This window comes from Podarcis pityusensis (assembly GCF_964106645.2).
Source record: "Podarcis pityusensis genome assembly, chromosome: 5".
NCBI lineage: Eukaryota > Metazoa > Chordata > Lepidosauria > Squamata > Lacertidae > Podarcis > Podarcis pityusensis.
In genome coordinates, this window is record NC_138032.1 from 67,124,785 (window position 1) to 67,151,776 (window position 26,992).

The window sequence follows — 26,992 nt, forward strand, 5'->3', positions numbered from 1 at the left end:
GCTCATCTCTTCAGCCAGGAGCACCATAGCTAGACACTGGAGGGACCTGTCAGGAGTGAACATGATACTAAACTGTATGGGAAACAGCCTTACCACAAAAGCTAACCAACAAATTGAAACTAGCACAGGGACAAATAAAAGAGGATGCCTTCACCCTGGTGTGGCTCTCTTTTATTACGCACACAGCGCAACAGGAATGCACCGACAGCATATGAATCGATATGGCTAGCTTGACCAAGAACCCTTCCCCCTCTCACATACAACCAAAACTCACTGTAGTCAACTGAAGGCAATCAACTATGCCCTGGGCCCCCCAATCTCTCTCACCACCAATGGAAACTAATAAATCAGTAGAAAGAGAACCTACCCATGTGATACTGACACAAAAACCTTCTACACACATGATTTAAAAGAATGAGAGTTTACTACCCCGTCTCCCCCATCTCTCTTCTCCCCCAACCTTATACTGTATACATCCTTTATGATCTGAAAATAGAGACGATGTATGTACTTTTGCAACCCAAGAAAATACTAAATAAAAACAATTAAACAAACAAACACAGTAAGCCTGCAACTTACACAGGAGTTCCGTTCTGAAGATCATGCCTAAAACCAAAATTGTGTATCGTGAAAACATATTGGGTTCAATGGCAGGTGGGATTGCCAAATCATTTTTTCTTGTATGTCCACTCCCTTTCCACCCTCTTTTAATTTTTTATTTTTTCACAAGCATGCAAAGCTGAATATGCACTAGTTAAATGTGTGTAAGTTGCAGGCTTATTGTGATGAAAGTGTTACAAAAGAGTGATGTTAAAAAAAAATTCATCCACAGAAGCTGGGGTGGGAAGAAGGGGCTAAACTTCATTGTCTCTCTTTGCAGCTGCTCCTCTCCCCAATGGGGAAATGTCAATTCGTTTTTTTAAAACAATAGCATTATACTGAGGCAATCTTAACTAATCAGAGATCACAGAGGTGACATGAAAACATGATCATGCGGCCAATCTTGACCACAGCATCACAAAGACAAATTAAAAAGAGGGCAGGAATCATTACCCTCACTCTGAAGAAGATTCCTGATGGTGTTAAAAAGCTGGAACAGAGTGGGAAAAGTACTTTTTGTCAGAGTTCTGTATGGCACTTCCTGCTAAAAAAGGCTGGTGTGCTTTACCAGTAGGCAAGTTTTGTGTATACATGCAAAACTCTGCCGTCTGCTCAATCAAAACCAGCAACCAAAACTAATAACATCTATTCCTTATGCTGCCAACAAAGCATAGACCCTATTTTAAAATCATGTCCTCTCAGAAATACTGATTCCAAAATGTCTACACTTTTTAAAATGCAATAATGCCTCAGATTCACTAATACTAGCAATGGTTTTTAAAAAATTCAATAAATCATAATTCATGATACTTAAGGGATGAGATTAACTTACACCTGTAGAGAAGGATGCTGTGCTGTTTGCAGGACAGAACTCAAACACACTTTATCACACTGATCAGTAATTAACAGACTGTTGCTTTGTGGGAGCAGCCCTCATATATCTTTGCCAAAGCTCTCCACAAGCTTCTGCTTCATTATTTTGTGCTTTAAAATGCACGAGGCACACAGTTCTGTGCATATTCCTTTACCATTCTATGCTCCAAATACAAAATATAATTCTTTCCAATATGTATTCTTTATCCCAATTTCGGTACTCCGTCAAAATATGTACAATGAGGCAGTAATAGTGACCTAAATGCTTTATTAAGAGTGGGTTACGATGGATATCATTATAACTTCAGACATCCAAGAAAACTCAGTTGGAGGGGCTGTAAATGGGTTTCCTTTCCCCACAATTTTCAGTCTCATCAAAAGATGGTACACAGCCCCCCTGCGGAAACATAGGAACATAATCTCCACATCAAAAGCACATCTCTCTTGATAAGAGTTGAAGAAGACAAAATGGAACCAAGGTGCTGGTAGTGCCAACCAATCTTGGCTGGCCTTCATAACTGGCTGAAGCAAAAGCTATACACAGAACGGAAGTTCCCAGCAAGCTGTGCTGGAATGTAAACAGACATGTAACACATAACAATCCCATGTCTGCTCCTTAAGGCAGAATGTAATTTTCCAACAGTTTTCACCTTGGCCCTGTCCTGCCTTTAGGGGAAGTCATCAGAATCATGAGACCTTACACGGAGCTCAAGACACTGTATAACTGGGCTGGAGAGGATGAACCTCTGCTTTCCTCCACAGTTGGGAAGGTTGGTCATTCATTGCTATTACAAGGTGGGGGCGGAGAGGTACAGATCACCAGTGGCAACCTGGTAAATGTATTTGTGGACCCTTTGCTAAAGAAGACTAAATCATGGAGGAGGCACATTCAAAGCCAGACAAGAAACAACAGAGGAGTACATTACCAAATCTGCAAGCCGTGGGGTGAAGATAAAGTCCAGTGGAGGTGCTGGGTGAAAGAGGCTGAAGAAATGGTATCTGCTGTGGTGCAAAACACCACTAGAATTCAGGAGCCCGATACAGTCCTTTGCAGCCCTTGCTTAAATTAAAGCTGGGGCTGCAAGGGAAGAAAGAGGAGTGCACTTAGAATGTGCTCCTGATTGTTCAAGTTGAATCACCTGGTGGGTGATTCAGGTGGATGTCCCTGCCCAGCTGTTAATAGTAGCTCAGGGAGGGTGGCTCAGTTCTAGTTCTGGCTGTGGGGCAGATTCAGTTCCCTAGCCAATTTAATGGGACACAAGTAGTACCTATATTTAGGTTTGTTTGCTTAATGAAATGTCTTATTTTTGTTTTGGAATTTACATGAAATATTGGCCATGAAGTGGGCAGTGGAACTGAAAGAGTGAAGGGTGGTTCTTCCCTTGTTTGAATGCCCTCTCACCTGAATGCCTTCTTCCCCTCACCCTGTGCAAGGCATTTAATATTGCTTCACCTGTTCAGGGAGATTTTAAAGCAAAGGTCTGGTAGATCTGGGCTTAAATTAAGCCCTGGATTAAAACTCACACAAATGGTCACAGGACTGGTCAAGGATAAAGGCTTTCCCCCTTCTTAGGTTGCACAGGTGCTGGATTGAATCCAGCAAAAAAATTACTGCTCTGCCTTGATGCTGCTACTGCTGCTGCATTAAGATGTGGGTAGTAATGTGTTTGGGAGGATGTTGCATCACTCAAATGAGCGTTTCCACATGTGCAACGTGTTATGCAAGCACAAGTTAATCTGCAGACCTTTTCTGCCAATCTAATTCGATACCTCCCTCTCCATGGAGGCGCAGATTGCAGCTATAACAAAGGCGGCATTTTTTCATCTCCGCCAAGCTAAGCAGTTGGCTCCTTACCTCTCTCGCCCTGACCTAGCCACTGTGATCCACGCGACGGTCACCTCCAGACTGGATTATTGTAACTTGCTCTACGTGGGGCTGCCCCTGAGACTGACCCAGAAACTCCAGTGGGTGCAGAATGCCGCAGCGAGACTCCTTACGGGGTCTTCGCTGCGGGATCACATTCATCCGGTGCTATACCAGCTGCACTGGCTCCCGGTGGAGTACAGGATCAGGTTTAAGGTGCTGGTTTTAACCTTCAAAGCCCTATACGGCCTAGGACCCTCGTATCTACGGGACCGCCTCTCCTGGTATGCCCCACAGAGGAACTTACGGTCTTCAAATAAATACATCAAATAAAAACATCTTGAAGGTCCCAGGCCTCAGAGAGGTTAGGCTGGCCTCAACTAGAGCCAGGGCTTTTTCGGCTGCGGCTCCAACCTGGTGGAACGCTCTGTCACAAGAGACAAGGGCCCTCCAGGACTTGACATCTTTCCGCAGGGCCTGCAAGACAGAGCTGTTCCACCAGGCCTTTGGTCAGGGCGCAGCCTGACTCCCTCCTTTGGCAATCTTTACAATACTTTAGTTTATGGTTGCCATCAATTTTGATTTTAATTAATTCTTTGATGTTCTTATAATGTTGCACTATTTTAGTGTTGTTAGCCGCCCTGAGCCCGGCTTCGGCTGGGGAGGGCGGGATATAAATAAAATTTATTATTATTATTATTATTATTAATTATATGGGTTGTATGCAGAAATACCCTCTTAAAAGTGTGAAAGGGGGATCACTGGCTCTATATAGCAGTTACATTTGATTGGGCTCCAACAAAGCAGGCCAGAGCTGTAAGGGAAATGTCAAAATATCATTATAACCAGTTTTCCCCCAGGGGTAATATATCATGGTTTAACTTTATGCAAACAAACATTTCTTTGATGTGCCCAGACCTTTTTGTCCCTGACAGGTCATTTTTATGTAAGCTAAGCTTATTAAAGGTTCAGTGTTCATTGGCCTTGTGGAATTCGTGGTGGAATCCTTTTGGCCTGGAATCTGTCTTGCATTCTTTAGCCCAAAGACAAGCTGTAGCTGAAAATAAATGGATCTGAGTTCATCGCCTGATTACCTTCTGTGTCTCTTGACATCATTCAAGTGCCTGCGTCATTCTCATTTTAATTCTGGCCGCTGTTGCCATAAGGTAAAGAAATTATTGATTAATCATAAAAGCTGTAGACACAAACAAAAACGGATGCATGAGAAGGGAAACAGCTTCACAAGAAAAGATAATTTTTTTAAAAAACAAACCCTCAAGATTAATTATCACAAACATCCCTGCTGTAAATGATTTTGCACCATCTTTAATCTTCCATTCTATGCATCTACAAAGGTTATTGCATTATATAATGAGTATATTGCTGATACCAGGGGCCTGATTCATGTTTCACTTAGAACAGTTTTATAGCTTAAGAATTCCATTATGGAAGCTCCCCAGCAGTTGTAAATTTACAAAGCTCCATTGGCTTTAGCAAAGTTATGCTGATTTAACCTAGAAATAATTAGAAATGTTTCTAATTTATAATGCCATGAGATCTGGATTGTTCCCTTTGCATATTTAACAGCTCTTGTGAATGGGATATATTTTTAAGACTGTCCACCAGCTGTATTGTGCAGCATGTTGTGCTGTAAATGTGATAGGTTGTATCCAATGGGTGCTTTGCTTCTGCAAGTTAATTTCCAACTACTTTTGCTCCCTGAAAAGCTGTTCCTAAAGACTGAGCTAAAGCTGTGTGTTTTTTAATGTGAGCTGATGGGTCTCCCCCACTTTCTCTAACTTTCCCCCCTCTTTATAAATGTGTTTCAGTGCTATTTTTCTAGAAAAAGAGGTGCCGGAACTCACCATAAATATGTCCCTTGTTCTCTTATAATGAAAATGGTGCCCACCTGAGAGGTGCCAGAACTGCTATCTGATGAGTGTGTTTTTATTTGTGTGTGTGTGTGTGTGTGTGTGTGTGTGAGAGAGAGAGAGAGAGAGAGAGAGAGAGAGAGAGAGAGGGAGACTCTCTTGAACAGAAAGGGATATGTGGAATTCTGGAGTAGGTAGAGGGGGATCAGTGACAATTAGGTGCAAGCAGAAGAGTTTTCCATTAAGGCAACAACACCATTGGCTATAGCCTGCAGCATCCAAAGCAGTTAAATGAGAGAGTGCATTATGGTGATCAGTTTGATACACTTGGTCCACTTCTAACACGCTAAAGTCTCCGTATGCCCATTTGCAAAGTGGTCTATTTAGAAGCAAGGCATGCCGTCCATTTCAACAAGATGATGAAGCAGGACCTCAGGAAGAAGTAGCTTCTTAAGGGTCACATCACATATCTAAACTGGGCGGGCACTTTCAAGAATGCAAGTTGAATAGATCTGTGCATGGTTTTTTTGTATGTGCTGATGGTATCATAAAATTGCTCAAGAATCTGCTCGGCCAAAAAAAAAAAGTCAAGTCACATTGAGTACATCCACCAGTCAGTAGGCTTGTTAACTTTTTATTTTTTTTGAAAAAAAAATTGATCCCCCGGGTGAAGCTAAGTAATGGGACCAGGGCAGAACCAGACATGTCAGACACACAGACAAGTAAGCGCTGACCCACACCACCCATTTTAAGCACATCCAATATACATCTACTGCACATGTTTTCCCCAAGAATCCTGGGAACTGTAGTTTGTTAAGATGGCTGGGAATGATAACTCAGTGAGGGGGAAACTACAGTTCCTAGGACTCTTTGGGGGAAACATGTGTGCAGTAAACATGTGTTGGACGAGCTTTTAAGTGTAAAGTGTGGATCTGCCCAATGGTGCGTCATGCAAAGAGACTGGAAGGTTCTGGAGCTCACTGGCTTTCAGGCTCCCCATACTGATTGCTAGCTTGGCACCACTCAGCCTTTTAGGATTCCTGCAAATGTAAGATTGAACTATGCGTTGACAGTGTGAAGCAAATCTCAACCTTCATTCCCATCACACCAACTCTGTCATGTGAAGTGACCTGTAACGGGAGCTTCCTGTGCAAACTTTAGCATTAACAATAGCGATAATAAGTGGAGAAACGCACCTGCAATGATGAATGGAAGAACTTTGAGTTACATGTACATTATCTAATACTGCTGCCCATAGTGTGTAAAAGATGTTACAGATCAGAAGGGATACAGAGATGAGCTGCATAAGTTATCTAAGACATGAAAAGGATCTTCAGAGAGTCAACATGCTAGTTTCAAACAATATTTGATTTAAGTCATTTGGAGGGAGGGAGCATACTGGTCAATGGCTCTTCTAATTTTTTGAGGAAGACATAGTGAGAGCAAATTGCTACATTGTTGGATACATTCTTATTAGAAATAAGGCACATTTTTTTTTTAAAAAATAAAAATAAAACCTGTTTCCCAAGGCAGCTAGTGATTTTCTTCATAGTTTGTTTCATTCAAATAAAGGCTCAACCTTCACAAGAAGGGGTCGCACAACACAGGCCACCTTTATGCAGTGTATAATCACTGAATTTATCATCCATGAGTGGCCAATTCACAGCCTGAAAATAATTTAGATCAGGGGTGTAGGATTATCAGCAGGGTAAAATCTGAAACAGCAGTGACCGGTGGTTAAAGCTTCTATGTGCTTTACCGACACATCAAACAAGTGTGTGATGGTTGCCTTCTCAGCTACAATCAACTTGATCAATCAATTTCTGTGCATTTAAGTAGTGGTTTGATGATTATTAAACAATAACTCCAGAGCCAACAAGACTAGTCCATTTTAATGATATTTGTTCAGTGAATTCGGAGCCTGTCAAAAAGAGTTGTTGGGAAGAACAATTAATCGGTACAAATGTGAGTGCAAATTCTCTGGATTTCCCCCCACCCCTCACCCCCTTTTTACTTTAAAGAATTTGGTTCAAAGTATACAACTTATGTGCACGATAACAAAGTTCATACGGTTTTCCTCGGTGACGATAAAAAGCCTACTTTTTGTTATAAATGGGAGTAAAAATTAAAATGAAAAAGAGAGGTCACAGTTTTGTCATTGGTATGTGAAGGTTGTTCCACGGACCCATCCACAGTTCGTCGTCGTCTGACTGCGTGTGATCGCTGGGTAATTCCAAAGGCTCCTTGACATCCTCGTTGTCAACAATGGACTCCTGCTCTTCTGTGCTTTTCAACCTGTTGCCCCCTGACTTTGTTCCTGTGTTATCAGCGTCTATAGCGGAGGATGCAAAGGAAACACTACACGGTCTTGTGTTCATTTTGTCACTAGATGATGCCCCCGTTGAAAACGTGTTGAGTGGGACGTTCTCCTCGTGTGTCACTGCCAACTTATCAAGTTTCTTGAAATGTTTCCCCAGCCTCACAGGGGATGTGACCTTTAAATTGTTTGAGAGGCAACTGCGCCGGGTTCGAATAACCGAGCCATTTTGGGCAATGTAGATGTTCCCGTTGATATTGGTTTGAATGTTGGGGTTGCTGAGACGATTCCTCTGGCTTTCTGGGGCACTGTCCTCTCCAGTGGAGCTGGTCTCATACTCGGGATCAACAACCAGCTTGATCCTTTTTTTCCTCGCCCACTGAGTGATGACAAAGAGAGAGAGAAATCAATTATTTTATAGTGTAGTTTTTTTTAATGCATAGCACTGGCAGCTCCGTTGCTTCCACTAGAAAACAAAATTAGGTAAGTGAACAATTTCCTTTAGAAAAATCAATTTAACTGCACTAAAATATGCTGAATGACTTGTTAACCACTGTGTATTGAGATTAAAACAAGGAATGCCTCAATATGGATATTTTTGTTTCAGAAATGAAGTAGAGGCTATTTACATTAATATCTATAATAAAACAGAGGGGGGAGGAATGTGTGAAGCAACAAGTCTTATAAACATCTCTCATCTCTCACTGGACACATGCAGGAAAACACTTTATTCATGACCTGGAAGGGAGGAAGCAAGTAGAATCTAGATTTTGATTTCTGTGGTGGCCAGTGATTACAAAGCACTTCTGAACTGCCTTTGTCTAGTTCGCCCCAGACGTCACTGGACTACAACTCCCATCATGCTTGAATATTGGCTGTGTTATGTGGGGTTGATGGGAGTTGCAGTCCAACAAGATTAGGAGTTGGGGAAGCCTGCTCTAGAATCTCTGTTCCCTGACACCATTTGTATAATGAACTGAAGGTGTTTTCAAGTTAACATGCTTGGTTTTGCATTTCTATTAGTGTTGGCAGGAGTGGATTCTCTATATTGGAAAGACTTGGGAAATGAAACACACTGAGGTATCTTCCCAGGAAATGGTGTGATGTTATCTTCAGGCTGATCCGTTTGACCCCATAAGCCAACCAGTGAGCCCAAGCTGCAGAAAATATGGGTGACTTTTCCTGGGACACTCTCTGAAAGCCTGAGGTTTAGTTCTCTCTGAAATACATTCAGCTGAGGCAGTAGATTACAAATGACATCTTATCTCTTGATATGCTTACCTCCATGATCAGATACTGAACTTACATAGAGTTATATCCATGATAACTGTCTCTGTCAGACATAACCAAACTCCCAAAGTTTTCACACCATAAACACAGGCAGATAGATGAACTAGCCTTAGAGATCAACAGGGTATGTACAATATGCCAATAGGGTACATATTTGGAAAATCATTATCACTTCCTCCTAGAATTAATCACTTGAAATATTGTATTGTAATATCAGCTCATGAAGAGCACTTGACATTTCTGCTTCAAGGGGATCATTGCACGAAAGCAGTGGCATTTTACAGCTTGACAATCTTAGTTTCTGAAGCAAGTGTAACCATGTGGATGTTGCGATTAAAGGGGATGAGGAATATACCACATGAAACCATGCTTATCCCCACATGATGTCTCGCTAGCATGAAATTCCGATGCGTGTAAGGATTTGCTCGTTTACATTAATCGAATTACAGTACACAAACCAAAACTTTGGAATAAACCAGCCAAATATAATTGCAACAGATTCAATATAATTATTAATTATCTTCATAATTGGCCTCCCAATCTGAGCACTAACCATGTAAATTTAATGAAAAATAATCTATCTAGTTAATAAGTAGTTTCCATGCTAAATAACGAACCTAGCTATAAACAATTTGGGTAGGCATAGAATTTATGCAAATAGTTCTTCAGTGAAAAGGTTTTTATATATATATATAAAGCAATTTGATTTCTAAGGCACAGAGACATCTTTAGAAAATGCAAATCACACAGTGGTAGAAATAGACATATCTACCCCTCTCCCTCAATATTTAAAGAAACCGCTAATTCACACACGCTGGCTGTTTGCTTGATTACTGCAGCTTCAGCTTTTCTGAGTAAATGAACCATCTCACAGCACAAGCACCAGAGGAAAAATGTTTATAGCAGCTCACACCACTTCAAACACAACCCCATTCACAGGAGTTCGCCTTCTACTAAGGATCAGGAAATGCTGAGAAATCAAGAATCACGTCTGGACTCAACCTGATCAATCAATCAGTAATAAAAGTTTTGTTGTCAAAGTTGTTGTAATCTGGACATGTCATCCTGTTTTTAATTATTCTTATTATTTTAGCCCCTGTGCAGTCCTATTAGTGTGTATTCAAGTTCATGAAGCTGTTCAGCTAGGAGCCCTTAACTCTTCTGCAAAATATTTCTTTTAATGGAAGAGAGTGGCAGGCTGGCTACTGGCTGGTTCCCAAACTGTGTCTGAGACTTGCATAATGCTCCCTCCCTCCTAAAAAAGCAATACAGAGAGAGCACAGCAAACCAAAACCACACCTCACTGCACACTGTCTACCTCTTGTTCCACCTCCTGTGTTCTAAAAAGATGTAGAGTCACTGGGATTTTCTGACTCAGCAGTATCTGCGATCCTTGCGGGCCCTTTCTTCCGAATCCTCTCCCTTTTGGGGACATCTTCAGAATCTGTTGGAGTCGCTGAGCTCTTGGTAGTACCTCTCTCTGCCTCACTGTCCTCCTCTGGGTCAATTTCGTCCTCACTGCCCCCTCTCTGTTTACTAGAGGTTTCAATGTCATCTGACTCCTCCTCTTCTATAGCTGATGGTGGCTCTTCTTCTTCTTCTTCTTCTGATAGTTCTTCTATGGCGTCATCTAATTCACTTCCTCCTGTAGATGACCGGTTCTTGAGACTGGACTTGGAGCTCCTGCTTTTTTTTGTCCTGGCAGTAACTTCGCTGCTGACGGAGCTCTGCAACGACGATGACATCTTGGACTCTGTATCTTCGGACGCTTTGCTCTGAGAATCGGAGGTTTCATCTTCGGAGCTGCTGCTACTTGAACTGGACCCGGACGAATCTGAACGCTCTTCATCAGAGTCCACTGTGCTTTCAGTGGTTTCGTCTTGGTCCAGCGTCACTGTCAAGTAGTCTTTATCAGAGGCAGAGGTGCTGCTTGCGGACGACGACGACTCACTTGAAGACGACGACGTCCTTCTCCTTTTCTTCCTCCCGTAGTCGCTCACTTCAGACTCGCTTTCCGCCGTGACGCTGATTGAAATCCCTGACTTCGAGTCCGATTCGCTCACTTCCTCTGATGTACCACGCTCCCGGAGTTTCTTGGAGGTGCGCTTCAGGGCACGGCCAACCTTCTTTGTCGATATCACGTCACCGGCTGATTTCTGGAAATAGCTTCCCTTGATAACCATGCTGTCTTCTCCTTCCGCTTGGCGAGCTGCTGCCTCCAGCTCTGCGTAATCTGCATCTTTCCCTTTCACTTTCTGCAGCATCATTGGGAAAATCTTTGCCTTCTTCCAAGGAGATGGTGTTGCCTCCGTGGTGGTTCCTGGCTTGGGGGCACTAACTGCTACTCGGCTCAGCTGCATCACTGCTTTGAGTTTCTTCCTTCCCTGGCTGGGGCCTGCCTTTATAGCCGCTACTTCACCTACTGCACTAATAGCTACTGGAGGCCCTGGCCTTTGGCTTACAGCTCTTCTGGGAACAACTGCACCAGGACTTGTCCTCTGCAAATCATAAGAAATGGAGCTTAGTTATAATTTTAGAAAGCTGGCTGGCTTGAAAACATGTCGCCCTAGAATACTTTGCAGCAGGAAGAAATGAAGAGTTAATTGCAAGGGAGAGGGGAAGAAGCAAAATAAGTATATGGATTAGACTTGTTTTTAACATCGCCACTGGTAATATGTAAGGAACAATGAAACTAAAGTAGTTGTGAAAGTCATAGGCCAAGTCTTTTTTTTGGGGGGGGGGGGAGATCTCCGTACGGCTTACAGTGGAGGCAGGGGACAATTCTATGGCACAGTAACCTGAATCTTCTGCATATGTTTATACCAGACCTTTTTGATTGTTGCCTATACCAAAGGCTTTTAGATATGCACTAGTTATATGATAATTTAAAACCACAATTGTAATAAAATGCACTTTATCACTTTAGCCACTAGATGATGCTGCAGCGCTGAAAATGAATAGATGTCAAAGAAACCGTTTTTTAAAAACTCTCTTTCCCCCTCTGCTCCGCCATATAGACCCATCTAGAGCCCTAAACAAGTGGCCTCTTGAATTTCTCTATCATATTTATTGGCAGAGGCACAGACTCTCCCCCTTTTTTCCCTAAGATATTTTCTTTCTTTCCTGGCCACCCTTTTGCATCCTTGCAGTGCTCCAGAACCAGAGTTCCCGTGAGGCCCCTGGGGGCTGGGATGGCAGCAGCAACTCAGGCTTGATAACATATTATTAGGGCTTTGGTCATACTACAAGATTGGTCTCAATTTTATAGTGCCCACAAGGAGGAATGTCTCTGAAGATGCAGAGAGTACACTTCCTTCCTCTCAATCCTCTACATCATGGGTAGGCAAACTAAGGCCCGGGGGCTGGATCCGGCCCAATCGCCTTCTAAATAGGGCCAGGAATCTGCGTGTTTTTCAATAAGTAGAATGTGTCCTTTTCTTTAAAATGCATCTCTGGGTTATTTGTGGGGCATAGAAATTCGTTCATATTTTTTTCCAAAATATAGTCCGGCCCCCCACAAGGTCTGAGGGACAGTGGACTGGCCCTCTGCTGAAAATGTTTGCTGACCCCTGCTCTACATCTGTCTACTATCCCAGAGGCAGGCGACAGCAGAGGGAGCTCTAGATCAGGCCAGGGAAATGTAGCTTTCCAGATGCTGTTGGATTCCAACTCCCATCAGCCCCAGCTGGCATGGCCAATGGTCATGGCATGACCAATCCACAGGTTTCCCCCACCCTGGTCTATGTTATCCACTTGAGAAGTGGGATATGGAAGGTGAAGATAAGAGACATATGACCCTTGATTCACTGTATTCTCATAAGCACCAGCTTCTCAAGATGACTGAGGGGGGCTGACGTGACGTCCTGACATCACACGTGTGACTTCTCATGATGTCCTGAAGATACAAGCGTGACATCATGCAACGTTGCAAGGAGCCAGGGGGCAGAGCTGAACGCACTCTGAACATTGAGGGGGACCAGCACCCTCACAACAAACATGGGGGGGGGGCGCAAAGTGCCTTGGCCCCAAGGAGCCAGCACCCATGCATAGACTGCCTCGTATAATTGTAATATATATTTTAAAACATATCTACTATGGCAGGGCTTCCCAAACTTGGGTCTCTAGCTGTTTTGGGACTACAATTGCCATCTACCCTGACCACTGGTCTTGCTAGCTAGGGGTGATGGGAGTTGTAGTCCAAAAGCAGCTGGAGACCCACATTTGGGAAACCTTGTACTATGCTATCACTCTTTCCCACAACTCAAATTTTTGATTCACAGAAATTCAAATACTGAAGATGGTAACACAATGCGGTGTGGGGTGGAGAACACTGCTTAGAAGTGTTTGGACAGAAATCTGCTTGGCTTGGGGCGGCTGCCACCTCCCTTGGCAGCTTCACTTCCATGCCACAGTGATTAGGAAGTCACCCCAGGTAAGTTTTTTAGAAGGGCAAGTGGCTTTGGAGAAGAAGAAGTGAATGCAAAGCTTTCCTTCCACAAATGTCCTTCCATTCGCTTACCTCAGAATCGACGCTGACCCTGTCAGAACCAAAAAATTGCTTACCAAATGTACACATGTCCTGTTAGGAGCTTTGATATATTTGCAAAAGGTCAATACATTTGGAACTGGAAAAAAATAAATAAATGAATAAACCTACGTCTGCTTCTGCCGTAGGTCCCTGTGGGCTATAATAGTAGCCGCCATCACTTTCCATGACCACTTCGCCATATTCATCATACATTCCAGACGGAGACAGCAATCGGCGACGACTTCCGTATTGAGGCAATTCGTACCTGGGGAAAAAGCCAGGTACAGACATCCTCTATGTTTGTATCCATGTTGGTTGTGTATACTCACAAATACATGCAAGAGCACTCATCCTTAGCTTGCTTGCTTCCTTTTTTTTAAAGTGAGTACTCTTGTCACATGCCTTTGGCCTCCTATAGTTTTACAGCAAACTGTATCTTATATATGGTATCTTCCTGGTTTTGGTGACAGTGAGGAAAGAGGGACACACACACATATATACATACAATTTACTTTTTTAAAAAAAATTGCCCTTTTGCTTTCCTACCTCAGTCTTATTCTTGTACAGCTGTTTTGAGGAACTAGGGGAAAATGTCAGGGGGGTCACAACAAAACTGCTATGAAGCCCACGGAAAATACACATGTGTTGGTAATGTAACCATCACTCTGATACCACTGTAGGCAGTCACAACAAGGGATGGTTGAATCAGTCAATTTTGGTTTCTCTTGGTTTCTTGTTTTTCTACTCACGAGTTCAGTTCTTTTCATTTTCACATCAGTTTACAATTTTTTTTAAAAAAAGAGGTTCTCGTGAAAATTAAGCAGCTATCTATCATCTATCTATCTATCTATCTATCTATTCATCCATCCATCCATCCATCCATCCATTCAATTTCTATTTTGCCCTTCCTCTTGAAGGAGCCCAGGCTGGCAAACTTTAATGCAAACTTCTCCTAATATACACATTGTCGTATGCAATCTTGCCTAATATACATTTTGCGAAGCAATTTCCACTTATATAACGTGTTTTTCTATATTATCTGCACCAATATATGCATCTTTATGCACACTTTGCCTTGCATATGCATTTCTGAACATATTAATTCTCCAGAGAACGACATTTCAAAATTCAAAGAAGTGCAGATTTCAAAGAATTGTTGTGTTTCAGCCAGGCGTATTGTTTTGGAAAATGCAGCTTAGGTTGGTTTGACTTTAAAGGTGAACTGAATCAAATTTCTCCCCCATCTCTTGTCACAATGGGAGACTAGAATACTATTTTATGCTGTACTTGGCCCTGTCCTTGGAAGCAGCGACAAATAAATCTAGTGTAAAGAAATCTAGTGTAAAAACTGCTTGGCTATACCTAAAGCAGCCCTTTCAATTCTTGCTCTGGTTGGCATGTAAAGTTGTGAAGTTTTACAAGATTAACAGACACAACAGAAAGGCACAACAATATAATCACATGCCGCATGCCCAAGGTCAGGGACGGCCTGTCCCGTCTTGCCGCCTGCAGCAAATAGGAATTGCTGCCTCCTGGCCTGCCGTGGTGCACTCCATCACAGCCCACTTCCTTAGCCACTGTGCCCCAGCTATCACCAAATTCTATGAAAGACAGGATGCTCCTCAAAGTGTTGCCCCTCACTCGGCTTCTCCTCCCATGAGCGAGAAAGATAGGTGGCAATGCCACACACTGAAGCCCCTCCCTCTCAGCAGTGGAAGTGGTGAGACAAACAGAGCACTGCCTCTTGCACTTCAACCACCTGAGGCCGTCATGGGTGGGCCGACTCTGTCCAAGGGAACCAACAAAGTGATTTTTAATTCAAAGGGACTTTCACAGTTTGTGATATGGTACTGGGCTCTGCTGTTCAAAGCAATCTAGTGTAAAAACTGCTTGGCCATGCCTAAAGCAGTCCTTTCGATTCTTGCTCCGGTTGGCATGTAAAGTTGTGAAGTGGTATAGAAAATGCAGAATGAATAATACCCATGTTCATAACTGTAGTAATCTTGCCCATAGTACTCTTGGCCAGGATCAATTCCAGATTCCATAGAAAGTTCCTGTTTGTCACAATACCAAGAAAAAAAGAAAAAGAAATCTCAGTAGGAATACACAAACCCATAGATCTTAAAGAGCCCTGAGTTCATGTGTGAGAAGGGTATGAGCACAGACAAAAAGATAAAAGTTGCCGGGTCCTTTTTATCCTCAACCTTTGGCACTGGAATAATAACACAAATAATAATCCCAGGGGTTTTTCTCCCTTTAGTGCCAGTGCTCAGATGTGGGAACCATAAGAAGTTCTTCTGTGGTGCTCTTCAGAATTCTCAGCCAGCAGTGGGGCTGAGGCAAGGGCAATGGGAACTTCAGACGCATTTTTGGAGTATGCCTACGTCTATTTCAACTTTCAAGAGGATCCAGTTGGCAGAATCTGACTAAAGCTGAAAGAACAATATTTTGTTATTGTGCTTTCTTTACAAACTATTTTCTCTGACATGATGGGATCATCCTGAATGTGGTATCGTACTTCTAAAAAATAAAATAAAAATGTCAAGTTTTGCTTTCCTGCCCCCAACTTCGTTTTATATCATTGCTATAATGCCAAAGAGCCAAAGAGAGAGAATTCATTCTCAGTACTCTTATTCCTATGATATAAACTACATAATTACCATACAGTTGTTAAATAATTATTGCACAATTTCTTTATTTTTATTCACTATAGTGTACTTGGATAAACCATTGTAAGTCATGAATACATTTGTCTGAACCAGAGTGCACTTCAACAGTTGCATGAAGTGTCCTCCTGTGTTCTCTTGGTAGGAGTGTAAAGAGGGCAGGGGGAAGTTAGCAGTGAGGTCTGAGAGAAATGAAATGAAATGCAATAAATACCATTGTGATAATTATGCTAAAGCTTAGATCGATGTAAAACACAGTGCCTGTTCACTGTAGTGTTTGTTTTAAGTTATGATGATAAATATCCTAACACTGATTGTTAGTAATGAATAGTCACTGCAATTATTTTACATGCATCTAAGGCAGGGGTAAGAGAATCTGCAGTCAGACGTTGTTTGACTATAACTCCCTGACCATTGATGATGCTGGCTGCAGCTAATGAGGGTTCGAGTCCAACGGCATCTGGAGGAGTAGGGGGGGCCACCAGTCCCCCACTCCTGAGCTAAGCAGACATATTTCAAGTTGCTTGGAAACTAAACTTATAAAAACAGTGTGAAGTAGACTGTTTTTCTTTGAAACAAATTTTAACAGTTGGAGACATTAAATATGGGGAGGCAGTAACAAAACTCTCTATCAAACTTGCTTGGAGGGATGTTATGGTCAATCATGCACAGCTTACGTTGAAGCAAGAACAACAAGCATTCATCATGGATTACCAAAGGACATACCAACAAGAGAAAAAAGGCTGATATAGCTCATGACATTAATATCTCCTGAATCACATCCATATTGCTTCACTATAATAGCCATGAGTTGTTACAATGTGCTCTGCTGGGCAATATCTATGGCTGGTCTCCTAGTCTATTCTGTTTAAAAGCAGTTGGGCCTGTGCTGAAGTAACATCTTTTTCATGGGTGGGGAGCCCAAGATCAAGCCTTGAAAATGTGCAAATCTGACACCATGTGGATTGTTGAGTTGGCCTAAATACATGCACCATTTGCTTCCAAGACATGGTCCTTCCTCCTTTTGAAACCCAAAGAAGGATCAAGCATGTGAGAATCATTAGTGCATGCATGTCGAGATGTGCAAACTTCAAGCTTGCAGGATCTATGTTGGCATTTTTACTAGAACCTCAAAGTCCAGTAGCCAAAATTTAGTGCAAAATACATACCGTATTTTTTGCCCCATAGGACGCACTTTTCCCCCTCCAAAAATGAAGGGGAAATGTGTGTGCGTCCTATGGGGCGAATGCAGGCTTTCGCTGAAGCCTGGAGAGCGAGAGACATCGGTGCGCACTGACCCCTCTCGCTCTCCAGGCTTCAGGAAGCTATCCGCAAGCCTTGCAAGCCCGGCGGGAGTTCCCGCGGGCTCACAAGGCTTCCGGGCAGCAGCCTGCAGCCCGGGCGAGTGTCCACAAGCCTTGCGCGCCCGGCGGGAGGTCCCGCCGGGCGCGCGAGGCTTGGGGCGGCAGCCTGCTGCCCGAAGCATGTGGAGCCCTCCGGAGGGCTCCCTGTGCTTCGGGTGAGTGTCTGCAAGCCTCGCGCGCCCAGTGGGAGGTCCCGCCGGGCGAGCGAGGCTTGGGGCGGCAGCCTGTTGCCCGAAGCACGCGGAGCCCTCCGGAGGGCTCCCCGTGCTTTGGGCAGGTGTGCGCAAGGCTTGGGGCGGCAGCCGCGGCTGGGGGGGAAATATATATTTTTTATTCATTCCCCCCCCAAAAAAACGAGGTGCGTCCTATGGGCCGGTGCGCCCTACAGGACAAAAAATACGGTACATGTAAAATTAAAGAATTTTAGGCCAGAAAGTTTTTTGAATACTAGAATTCCAGCAGTGAGAAAGGCATTTTGTTTTTGCCATTGTTTTGCACACACACAGTGTTACACATGCAAACTTAACACTCAAAAGACACAACCAGGTTTATTTTTCCATGGGTGGTATTTGACTCTTTCTAAAGTCAAATAATTGAGAGTCAAAAATCCTTGCCAGTCTTCTGCAAATCACTACTAGATCAAGGGCTGCCTTCTTTCTTCTGCTTTTATGTGCTCTTCGTTGCCTCGTGCAAGATATAATTCTGGCTTTCCTCACGTGGAGGATGATACTATGGCCTGAACCTCTAAACCAAGTCTTGCATTTCATAACTAAAGCACAATCACTTATCAACATACTTTACAAAGAATTGAGGGTATCGTTCATGCTGCTAATGAAAGTTCTGAAGATTATTAGAGCATAAAGGGTGCTTGTAATTATCATTCAGCTTCTTGAGTATAGCTTATAACACTGCAGTTAATTGAGTTATTTGGGACAAAAAGGATCTTGGGACAGTTTGAGTAACAGCAGAGAAGCTATAGAAATGTGTCAACTTTAAAATCACACAACTGAAGTCAGCAGGCTCAGGTGCATGAAAATATCACAGTATTGCCAAATAACTTGTCAGCATAAATACACTAAAAAACAGATTTAAAAACTTGTTTTCTCCTTCAGTGTTAATGATAAGGAAGTGCCAAATGTATAAATGTGTGTCAGAAGGTATTCTATATGAGTGCTCCCAAAGTTCTAGAAGAAAGTGAGAAAATTGTACCTCTGGTCTGAGAAGGGACGGCCTCAGCAATTGCTGTTGCTGACAAAGAAAATTGGAAACAGAAACAGGTTGATGAGAAAGATATAACAGAAAATGCAAGTAATTTATTTTGAGGTTGAAGGGTTACGAGGTAACCTTTAAACCAGCACGACAACAGTAGTTTTGCTTATGATTCTAATGGCCAAAATATTGCTCAGAGCTAATTTAGTTCTACTCTAATGATGGATTTTCTCAAGGCAAAAGGGCAAAGCCACTTCAGATCCACATGTATTAAATTCAGCTTCGCTGCCCTGTGATTTGGCAAAGGTCCCAACAGGCCATAGATGTTCTTGGCCTCTAGGGAACTGGTTCCCACAGTTGTCAATATTGTCATCTTCTTCCAAGACATTTATACTTATTCTGAACAGATTCCTGAGTCCGAAACACCTGTCTTGTGTTAGTTTTGAAGAGTGACCACATGTAACAATCAATCAATCAATCAATCAATCAATCTTTATTGTGGTCAAAGACTAGAAAGGGCCACATGTATAATTTACAGATTTCCTCTTCAAAACTCACATGAAGAGTTATTTCTGGAGGGGAAAGTTACAATTAGCATACTTTGGTGTCATCTATATATATATATAACTGAAGCTAAATGTGTATTTTGATCTGGGAAATCTGTTCTCAAGTAGAAAATGTTTATTGTAGCAGTTCTAGCCAGTGCTTTTTTTCTAGCGAAAAAGGTGCCAGAATGTACCTCCCTTAGAATACCCACCTGAGCCCAAAGAGGGTCTTCTCACCAGCCAGAGGTTTGTTGAGGCTGCTCAACTGAGGCGAAGGGCGCCTTTCCATGCCTCAGCTGGGCAACTTAACAAGCCCCCTGCCCATGCCACTCCAGCTCACATATCATATGGATTTCCCATATATCAGCTGTTAGCTGGGGGGGGGGTGAAGAGCCTCAGTAAAGCCCAGATGCATATCCAGCTCGTGAGGACACCCGCTCTGGAGTCTGTAAGGGGTTTCATCTTTGTGCTCTCAGGAGGGTCTCCTTGCGAGCCAGAGGTGCAGGGGGACTTTGCTGAGGCTGGTCAGGTCTCTCCTCCCACTTCCAGGGCCCAGCTGAGAGGTGCCAGCACATTGTTCTGGCAAGTTCTGGTTCTAGCTCCCTGAGCCCATTTATCTCACAACTGCCAGTCCAACTGGGTTTTGAACAACAAATGGGAGAGAGGCGTTCATATATTCTTATGCAGAATGCCTTGTGCAGGCCCTATTCATGAAACATTCCAACTTCTAATGCTCAGACACTAGGCAAGCATTCCTGCAAAAATTACTTTTTTGAAATATAATTACAGAATTTGGAAAGGCATTTCACAAAACAGGTACCGAGGAGATGCCAGGTGTGCTGTATTTGGAAATCCCTGAGTGGACTCCACTTGCGGCTGTGCAGATCCTCAACTCTCATTGATAATGCAGTTTAAATGTTGTGTTCAGTGAGTCAAATAATATAAAATGCAAAAATTATCCAAGCTATGCTGAAGAGAAAAAATGTAAATGGTAACTTCTGACTAAAATATAGGGTGTGTCTTACCTCTTGCTGTGCATATCCACGCCTGAAATTAAGCACAAGAAAAACAGGACATTAATCCAGCTATTCAAGCTGTAAATATAAATATGCATTTTACCAATATCATTTTCTTCAAAATGTAAAGACTTTGCAATAGAACATTATGGGCCTCACAGTACATCCCACTGAATTCTGTAGAACTACCCTAAAACAAATAACATGACATATAGATTATGTTGCATCCTTATGAGGACTTTTCCTTACTGTGCTTCAGGTTCCCAATCTAGAAGGTCCTTGAGACTTAATTTGGAACACGAATGTGGGAGGCAATCACATTTTCTTTGTTTCACCTTTGTTTAAAAAGGGCATCAAAGGCATTAACATGAGGGTGGCTCTTGGGCAAATGCATTGGAAATAATGATCAAGATACAAAGAAACAGATAATGATGGCAACAGTATGAAAATATCACTTCAGAAAGTCAAGACACATCTAGGAAGATCTTCCATCAAATCCGTAGTTCAGATGGAACTGTGGTCGGAATGGAACATACTGAAAATCAGGACCTGCCCCTCAGAAATAAGTTTCCTGGTAGCACCTCATGTATCACAGTACTGAATAGCTTAAAGCCAATGGAGGGTTGGACCCAGAATTAGCTTGCTTAGAGTAGGTGCATTAATGGCTCTACAAGTTAGTCATGACTAAATTAGGCCCCATTGATTTCAATGGATCTACTCCAAGCTGGAGCCAACCAGGAGAAATTTCAAAGCAGCTTGGGAGTTTGGATGGCGGAGCTACAGGTCAGTAGTGGCTGCTGAGGTGGCCCCGGTCAGACACCATCACTCTCCTGGCTTCCTGACACAGTGGGTTACTGTGGAGGGGGTGAGGTGCAAGGAACCTGGCCTTGTGGTGGCAGATTGGCTCTGCTACCATGGACCAAGCACCCTGGGAAGTGCCAATCAGCTGCTATGTTGAGAAGCCAGGAGAGCAACAGTGTCACGTTGCTCCACTGGCTATTGGGTAGCATCCAATGTTTCTGTTGACAGAAGTCTTTCATCGGAAATTCCTTTTCTTCCCCATTCTACCTTCTATCAGTAGAAGGGAAACATTGCAATCCACTGAATGGAGAACTGTAGTTTGTTAAGGGTTCCAGGAAACTCTAACTCTGTGAGGAGTACAGTACATTTCCTAAGATTCTTTAGTGTGGGGGATGTGCTTTAAATGTTTGGTGTGTTCACAGACGGAATCTTTAAATGACTTGGTAGGCAGACGACGATCCCATACACAGTTACTTCAGAACAAACACAATTGGATTTACCAATTGGGATGCAAGCAGCTGTGGCTTCCCCTACCCATTTTCTCTGATACCTTTGTTCCACCCCATGCTCCCCATTGTAGAAAGCCAGATTCAAAATGTGCTGCAGAGTGGATGTGGCAGGCAAAGGGCAGAAGGTGAAATGGGCAGCTGCTGTGCTGTATGCTTGATTTAGCTGCCAAAGGGACAGCATCCATTTCCAGGGTGCAGTTTTGAAGACTTAACATCTTCTTACGACATATCCCACTAAATTCAAGGGGACTGAGCCCCCCAGTAACTGTGCATTGATTGCCAGATTAGGTGTTTAATTGCATGCTTATGGACAACTGGTTTTAGTCAGCTTTAAGAGCACTTAAGTTCCTCTGGACTGATCTCTTCATGTTCTGTTTAAGACTTACATTTTTTTATCTTGAAGCAGACATGCACACAATTATATTAAGGCTAAACTAGTAGAGAGGCAGCAGATGAGGGAAACAATTTAATGACACCTAGGGGGGAAATAAAGAAGAGTCTGGAGGATCACATTTAATTTTTAATATTACCATCTGCAAAGCTTTTCTATTAGCATTCAGCTTGTGTACTGGATTATCAGATGTAAATTATTGCTGTAGTCCATTTGATAGGAAAGTAATGAACATCTAAAATGGAGATTTATCGCTAGCATTATCAATGACTTTTCAAAGTCTACCTAAGCAGTATTGCTTTATTCTTTTGTACGGCATGTTCCATTGCTGCCTCATGGTTAAAACTCTGGCTGGCTGCTGCTTCTTAGCAAAGTGGCACTGAAAGGAGGAAACCTGAAGAGCAAAAATGGCAGAGAGCAGCAGGGGAACTTAACTTTCCCTTGTTCATTGTTCCACAGACACACCTTCACACAACCACTCCCACCCCAATTGGTGTTCCTGACTGACAGAAACATAGATCTGAAAGTTTGGGGGGGGGGAGAGTTGTTCGAGAGGCCATAATTTATAGGGAGAAACAGCAGGCAGGAGGGGGGCAGCTTAAGCCTTCTCCCACCTACTGATTTCCTCCTGAAAACCCACCAGTTAAGGTTTCAGGTACAGTATATTCTCACAATGGCAATATGGACCTGAAACCCAAGATGTGAGGAGTACTGGGTGGGCAGAAAAGACCTTGCCACCCACTTCCTTGTCCTCATTGTTATTCCCTGTGAATGCAACTTTGCAGAAGAGAGGTTGTGGTCCGGGTTTTAAGGCACAAGGTAGCAATAGAATGTGCAACTCCACCCACAGTCTCCAAAACCAAGATGGCTCAGATCCCAAGTGGCAATTCTCAAAAGCACTTCTACGTTTACATAGAGACTGGCAATAATACTTCTTCTGCTGGCCAGGTCTCAATGATCATGTTCTAGATGGTTCAGTCTTCAGATGACGTTTTAAAGAGCTGCCACTAGAAGGAAGAAGCTAATTGTCTCTGAGCACACGCTTCTGTGATCCAATATTGCAAGCAAAATAAGCAACACTATTGCTTTAATTCAGGGATGGGGAACCTGTAGGACTCCAGATGGACTACAAGTCTCATCATCCCTGATCACTGAGCAGGCTGGCTGGACCTGATTGAAGCTGGAGTTTAGCAACATCAGAGGCCGGGGAACTGATATGCACTGAATGATATAGTGTCAAATAAAACTGTTCATAACAAAACATTACATAATAGTTATGTAATAACCTGCAAACTGTTCATAATAAAACCAAAATAATACTTTTCTCTCTCTCTTATTTTTATAAAACAGACCTCAAAATATTTTGGCAATGGTTGCCATGCTATTGCCCTATGTATTAAAGGAAAACTGGAGAAGAACCAATATACATAATATTTCTTATACACATGCAGTCGTTACTAGAAATCCTGCCACCACATTTTACCAGTCTCTTAAGTTGCACTCAATGTGTGCAACCAATGATCTTTTAGATAATTTGAATTCCTGACAACTTTGGTTTTCAATCTTTCTTTCTTAAAAGTAAGGCACATTTCTAATCATTATTGTTACGAAGACAAAAAACTTGAAAATGCATTTATGGTTTTGGCTAAATGTGAAAGCTACATTGTAATTCTAGTGGCTTGAAGGAAAACCATAGACCTATCTCCTGCAAACTGTCAACATTTCTGGATTACTATTCAATGAATACTAGTAGCTGAGCAAAAATCTCTTAAATCTCAAAAAACAAATAATGATATATAATCATGTCCAAACAGCAGCAGATGTCAGAATACTTTCTGTAAATATACACCACTTCTGGATACAAGAAACATAATTTCCACAATTGTTTGCATACTGTCCTGCAATTTTTTGGTGATACAGATTTAAAGGAGTTATAATTTGTCAACTCCAGTTACTGGATAGATAGATTCCTATGTGTATTTGCCTTACTCTAAACATATTTTAGTTGTTATCTTGTATGAAACCCAAAAGATAGATCCAAATCAAAGACAGTAAACAGAATGTAGAATTAGAACATGCTTTCTTGCAACTTTTGGCTCCTGAGATAAAGGTTTTACTATTTAAAGCTTCAAAGATACTGCCTATCTCTGTAAATGATAAATACACAGGCTCTTTTCAAATAGCTCACGGAAGGATCACTTGTTTCTCTTTAATCAGTTCCATTCTATCCTTGCTGTAAACAGAATATAGTTTTTCAGAGTCCCTCTCTGGTCTCTGATCAAACAGTGCTTCAAAAATGGTTTGCCACTCAGAGCAGTGTCAGCTGGACTGAATTTTCAAGGGGCCTCAAAACGCCAAACTTCAGGTGTGCATGGCCCTCAAGGCTAAAAATGGCCAACTTCTAGCAAGATATCTAGCACAGAGGACACTGGTCTTCTCAATGGCTTCAGACACTTTATGTTACACGCTGCAGATATGTGCAGTAGGAGATATCCTTGTGGTGCAATTTCTTTTACTCCTGTTTTAAAAGACATTGGAGGCACCAAAAAAGTTGATATATTTGCCCTTTACAAATGGCAGGAAATGCTAAAATAGGAAGTATGGGGAAGGGGAAAAAACAGGATGGTTTCAAAACAAGCGGAAAAGAAGAGTAGGCCAGCCAGAAGCCACATCCACACCATACATTTAAAGCACCAGGTCTTCCTCTGAAGAATTCTGTCAGCTATTTTTTTGAGTGCTTAGAGTTCTAACTGTAATTCTGGGAGGAAAATAGGGGTCTCCTAACAACTCTCAGCACCCAAAACAAACAACTGTTTCCAGAATTCTTGGGGGGAACTCATGACTGTTCATGGAATCACATTGCTTTAAATTTATGGTGTCTATGTGGCCTTAATTATGTCTACCTGAAAAGAAGTGGGGTGGTTATGGGTCTACCTGTAACATAGGCAAATGGCATCCAACCCCAAACAAAATGATAATTTATGTTGGAAAAAAGACACCATTTATGGCCCTAAAAAGCATTCTTTAGAATGACAGCATTCATTTCACCCAGGAGATTAGTCTAAACTTTGGCTGAACTAAAGAAACCTTTGTAAACAGGCTTCTTGTGTACTGGCTGACCCACTTGCATATGGAAGGTCACACATGATTAGAGATTCATTATCCTCTTGATGAGATCCACTAGAAACTAATTTTGAAAGGCAATGGCCATTTGGTTCTGAATAATTTAGTGCTTTGAAAAATATGTTCTTCAGTAATAGATTTCGCGTGCCCTCTCTGGTCTGCCCATATCAGCCCTTCAAACCCACATGACTAGCTTTGTTCAAAGTAGGAAGTGTAATGGAATCTAAACATACTACAAACGTCATAGCACATGGAAACTGTTTTTAAGGACCTCAACATGATGTAAGGCTCCATCTTCAGGTTTAACCTGAATAACAGTAATTGAGGCTGCAATCCTATATCCATTTGCCTTGGAGTAAGCCTGGCGTGCTCTGGTCCATGGGTCCATCTGATTATTTTGATTTTTGCTTTAAATTATGCACAAGGACTTGACTATGGGAGGGACTCTGCTTGTGTGATTGCTGATGCACCCTCTTAATAACAGGTTAATTTGTACACAGCCAAGGTGAGGAACCTGTGAATGATGTTGAGCTCCCAAGTCTCATCAGCTCCAACTGTCATGGACAATGATCAGGAATTATGGGAGTTGTAGTCCAATAACATCTGTAGGGCCCCAGGTTCCCTACCCCTGATATACAGCAACATGATAATTTCCCAGTGGGCTCCGCATCAAGGCAAACTGATCACGAGAAGCAGGAATGGGAAACCCATAGCCCTACAGAAGCTTCTGGAAACAGTTCCTCCCTGGCTACTGACTAGCATGAGGGTGACGTGAACTGGAATCTGACAGCAAACCCCTTCAGTATATCATCACCACTATTTTAATATATTCCCCACCCTTCACCCTAAGGTCCCAGGGTGGGTTGTGACAGAGTAAAGAGGTGAGTCTTCAGCATTTTCCAAAAACTGTACAGTGGTACCTTGGTTTTTGAACATCTCGGAAGTCGAACGCTTTGGTTTTCAAGCGCCGAAAACCCAGAAGTAAATGTGTCCATTTTCAAATGCGCCTCGGAAATCAAACGGCTTCCACTGAGCCCCCCCCCTTTTCTCTATTGAATTTGCAGTCCGCCCTTTGCGGCTTGGTTTTCGAATGTTTTGGAAATCAAACGGCTTCCGCTGAGCCCCCCCCCCATTTTCTCTATTGAATTTGCAGTCCGCCCTTTGCGGCTTGGTTTTCGAATGTTTTGGAAGTCAAACGGTCTTCCGGAACGGATTACATTCGAAAGCCAAGGTACCACTGTATAATGAAGTTGTCAGATGCATCTCTATGGGGATGGAGTCCTACAGCTTAGGGGATGCCACAGATAATGCCCTCTCCTGGGCCACTCCCCCTAACCAAAAGTTTTAGGAGGGTGGTGGAACTAGCAAGAGGGCCCCGTCTTGTATAGAAGTATAGGAGATAGTATGTTTCTGAATACCAGTTGATGGGTAACGTAAGTGGGAAAGTTCTGTGCTGCTCATGCCCTGCTTGGTGGCTTCCCCTACACATCTGGTTGGCTACTGTGGGAACGGGATGCCGGACTAAATGGGCCAGCGGGGCTCTTATGCTTTCACGTGTCTTTGGGGGGCCACAAGTTTCTCACCCCTGCTTTAAAGGCTGCCCTGAACTTTCCATTACTTAAAGGAACTCGAACACTGTATGGCAGCATGTTACAGTATGTTGATAAGGCTTGAAAATTTAGTTAGTTATGCAGCACTGCAGCATTTCATTCAATTTCAGTGCCATTCTGAAATAACAGAATGAAGCAGATTGAAACTTACAGATTTAGAAACCTCTTATTTCAGGAGTTCCTGCTGTTCCTGAAGTCGTGCTATACTCAAGAGTGCTCAAAAATGTTAAACTTCTGTTGTAGCAAGAAAAGAAAATGAATTGATTACTGTACTCACTACATAGCTGGCTATTATTGCTACTGATGACATACGCTGGACCTGAAATAAACTCCACCTTGAATAGGAGACTTTATTAAGCACAAAGCATTTTCTAATGTGTCAGCAGAACTCAAGTGATGAAGTTTGCAGCGTTTG

General features: G+C 42.6%; 2 protein-coding genes across 19 annotated transcripts in view; both read right to left on the bottom strand.

The window, feature by feature from the left end:
- Positions 1-7,082: 7,082 nt before the first annotated feature.
- Positions 7,083-26,992, bottom strand: part of PCDH15 (protocadherin related 15) — a 648,544-nt gene continuing 628,634 nt past the window's right edge. For 17 of the 18 annotated variants that reach the window (XM_081004527.1, XM_081004539.1, XM_081004528.1 and 14 more), the window contains 5 exons: positions 20,153-20,174; positions 18,583-18,621; positions 15,324-15,397; positions 13,473-13,608; positions 7,083-7,904 (listed from right to left, as the gene is read on the bottom strand). In XM_081004527.1, coding sequence (XP_080860653.1) covers positions 7,353-7,904; positions 13,473-13,608; positions 15,324-15,397; positions 18,583-18,621; positions 20,153-20,174 — 823 coding nt within the window. In that variant the 3' untranslated portion in view covers positions 7,083-7,352. The remainder of the gene's footprint in view (positions 7,905-13,472; positions 13,609-15,323; positions 15,398-18,582; positions 18,622-20,152; positions 20,175-26,992) is intronic. The other variant, XM_081004534.1, reaches the window with a different exon arrangement.
- Positions 7,913-11,916, bottom strand: LOC308476765 (uncharacterized protein). Its single transcript, XM_081004627.1, has one exon. It carries the CDS (start codon positions 11,173-11,175, stop codon positions 10,156-10,158), a length of 1,020 nt encoding a protein of 339 aa, XP_080860753.1. The 5' UTR covers positions 11,176-11,916; the 3' UTR covers positions 7,913-10,155.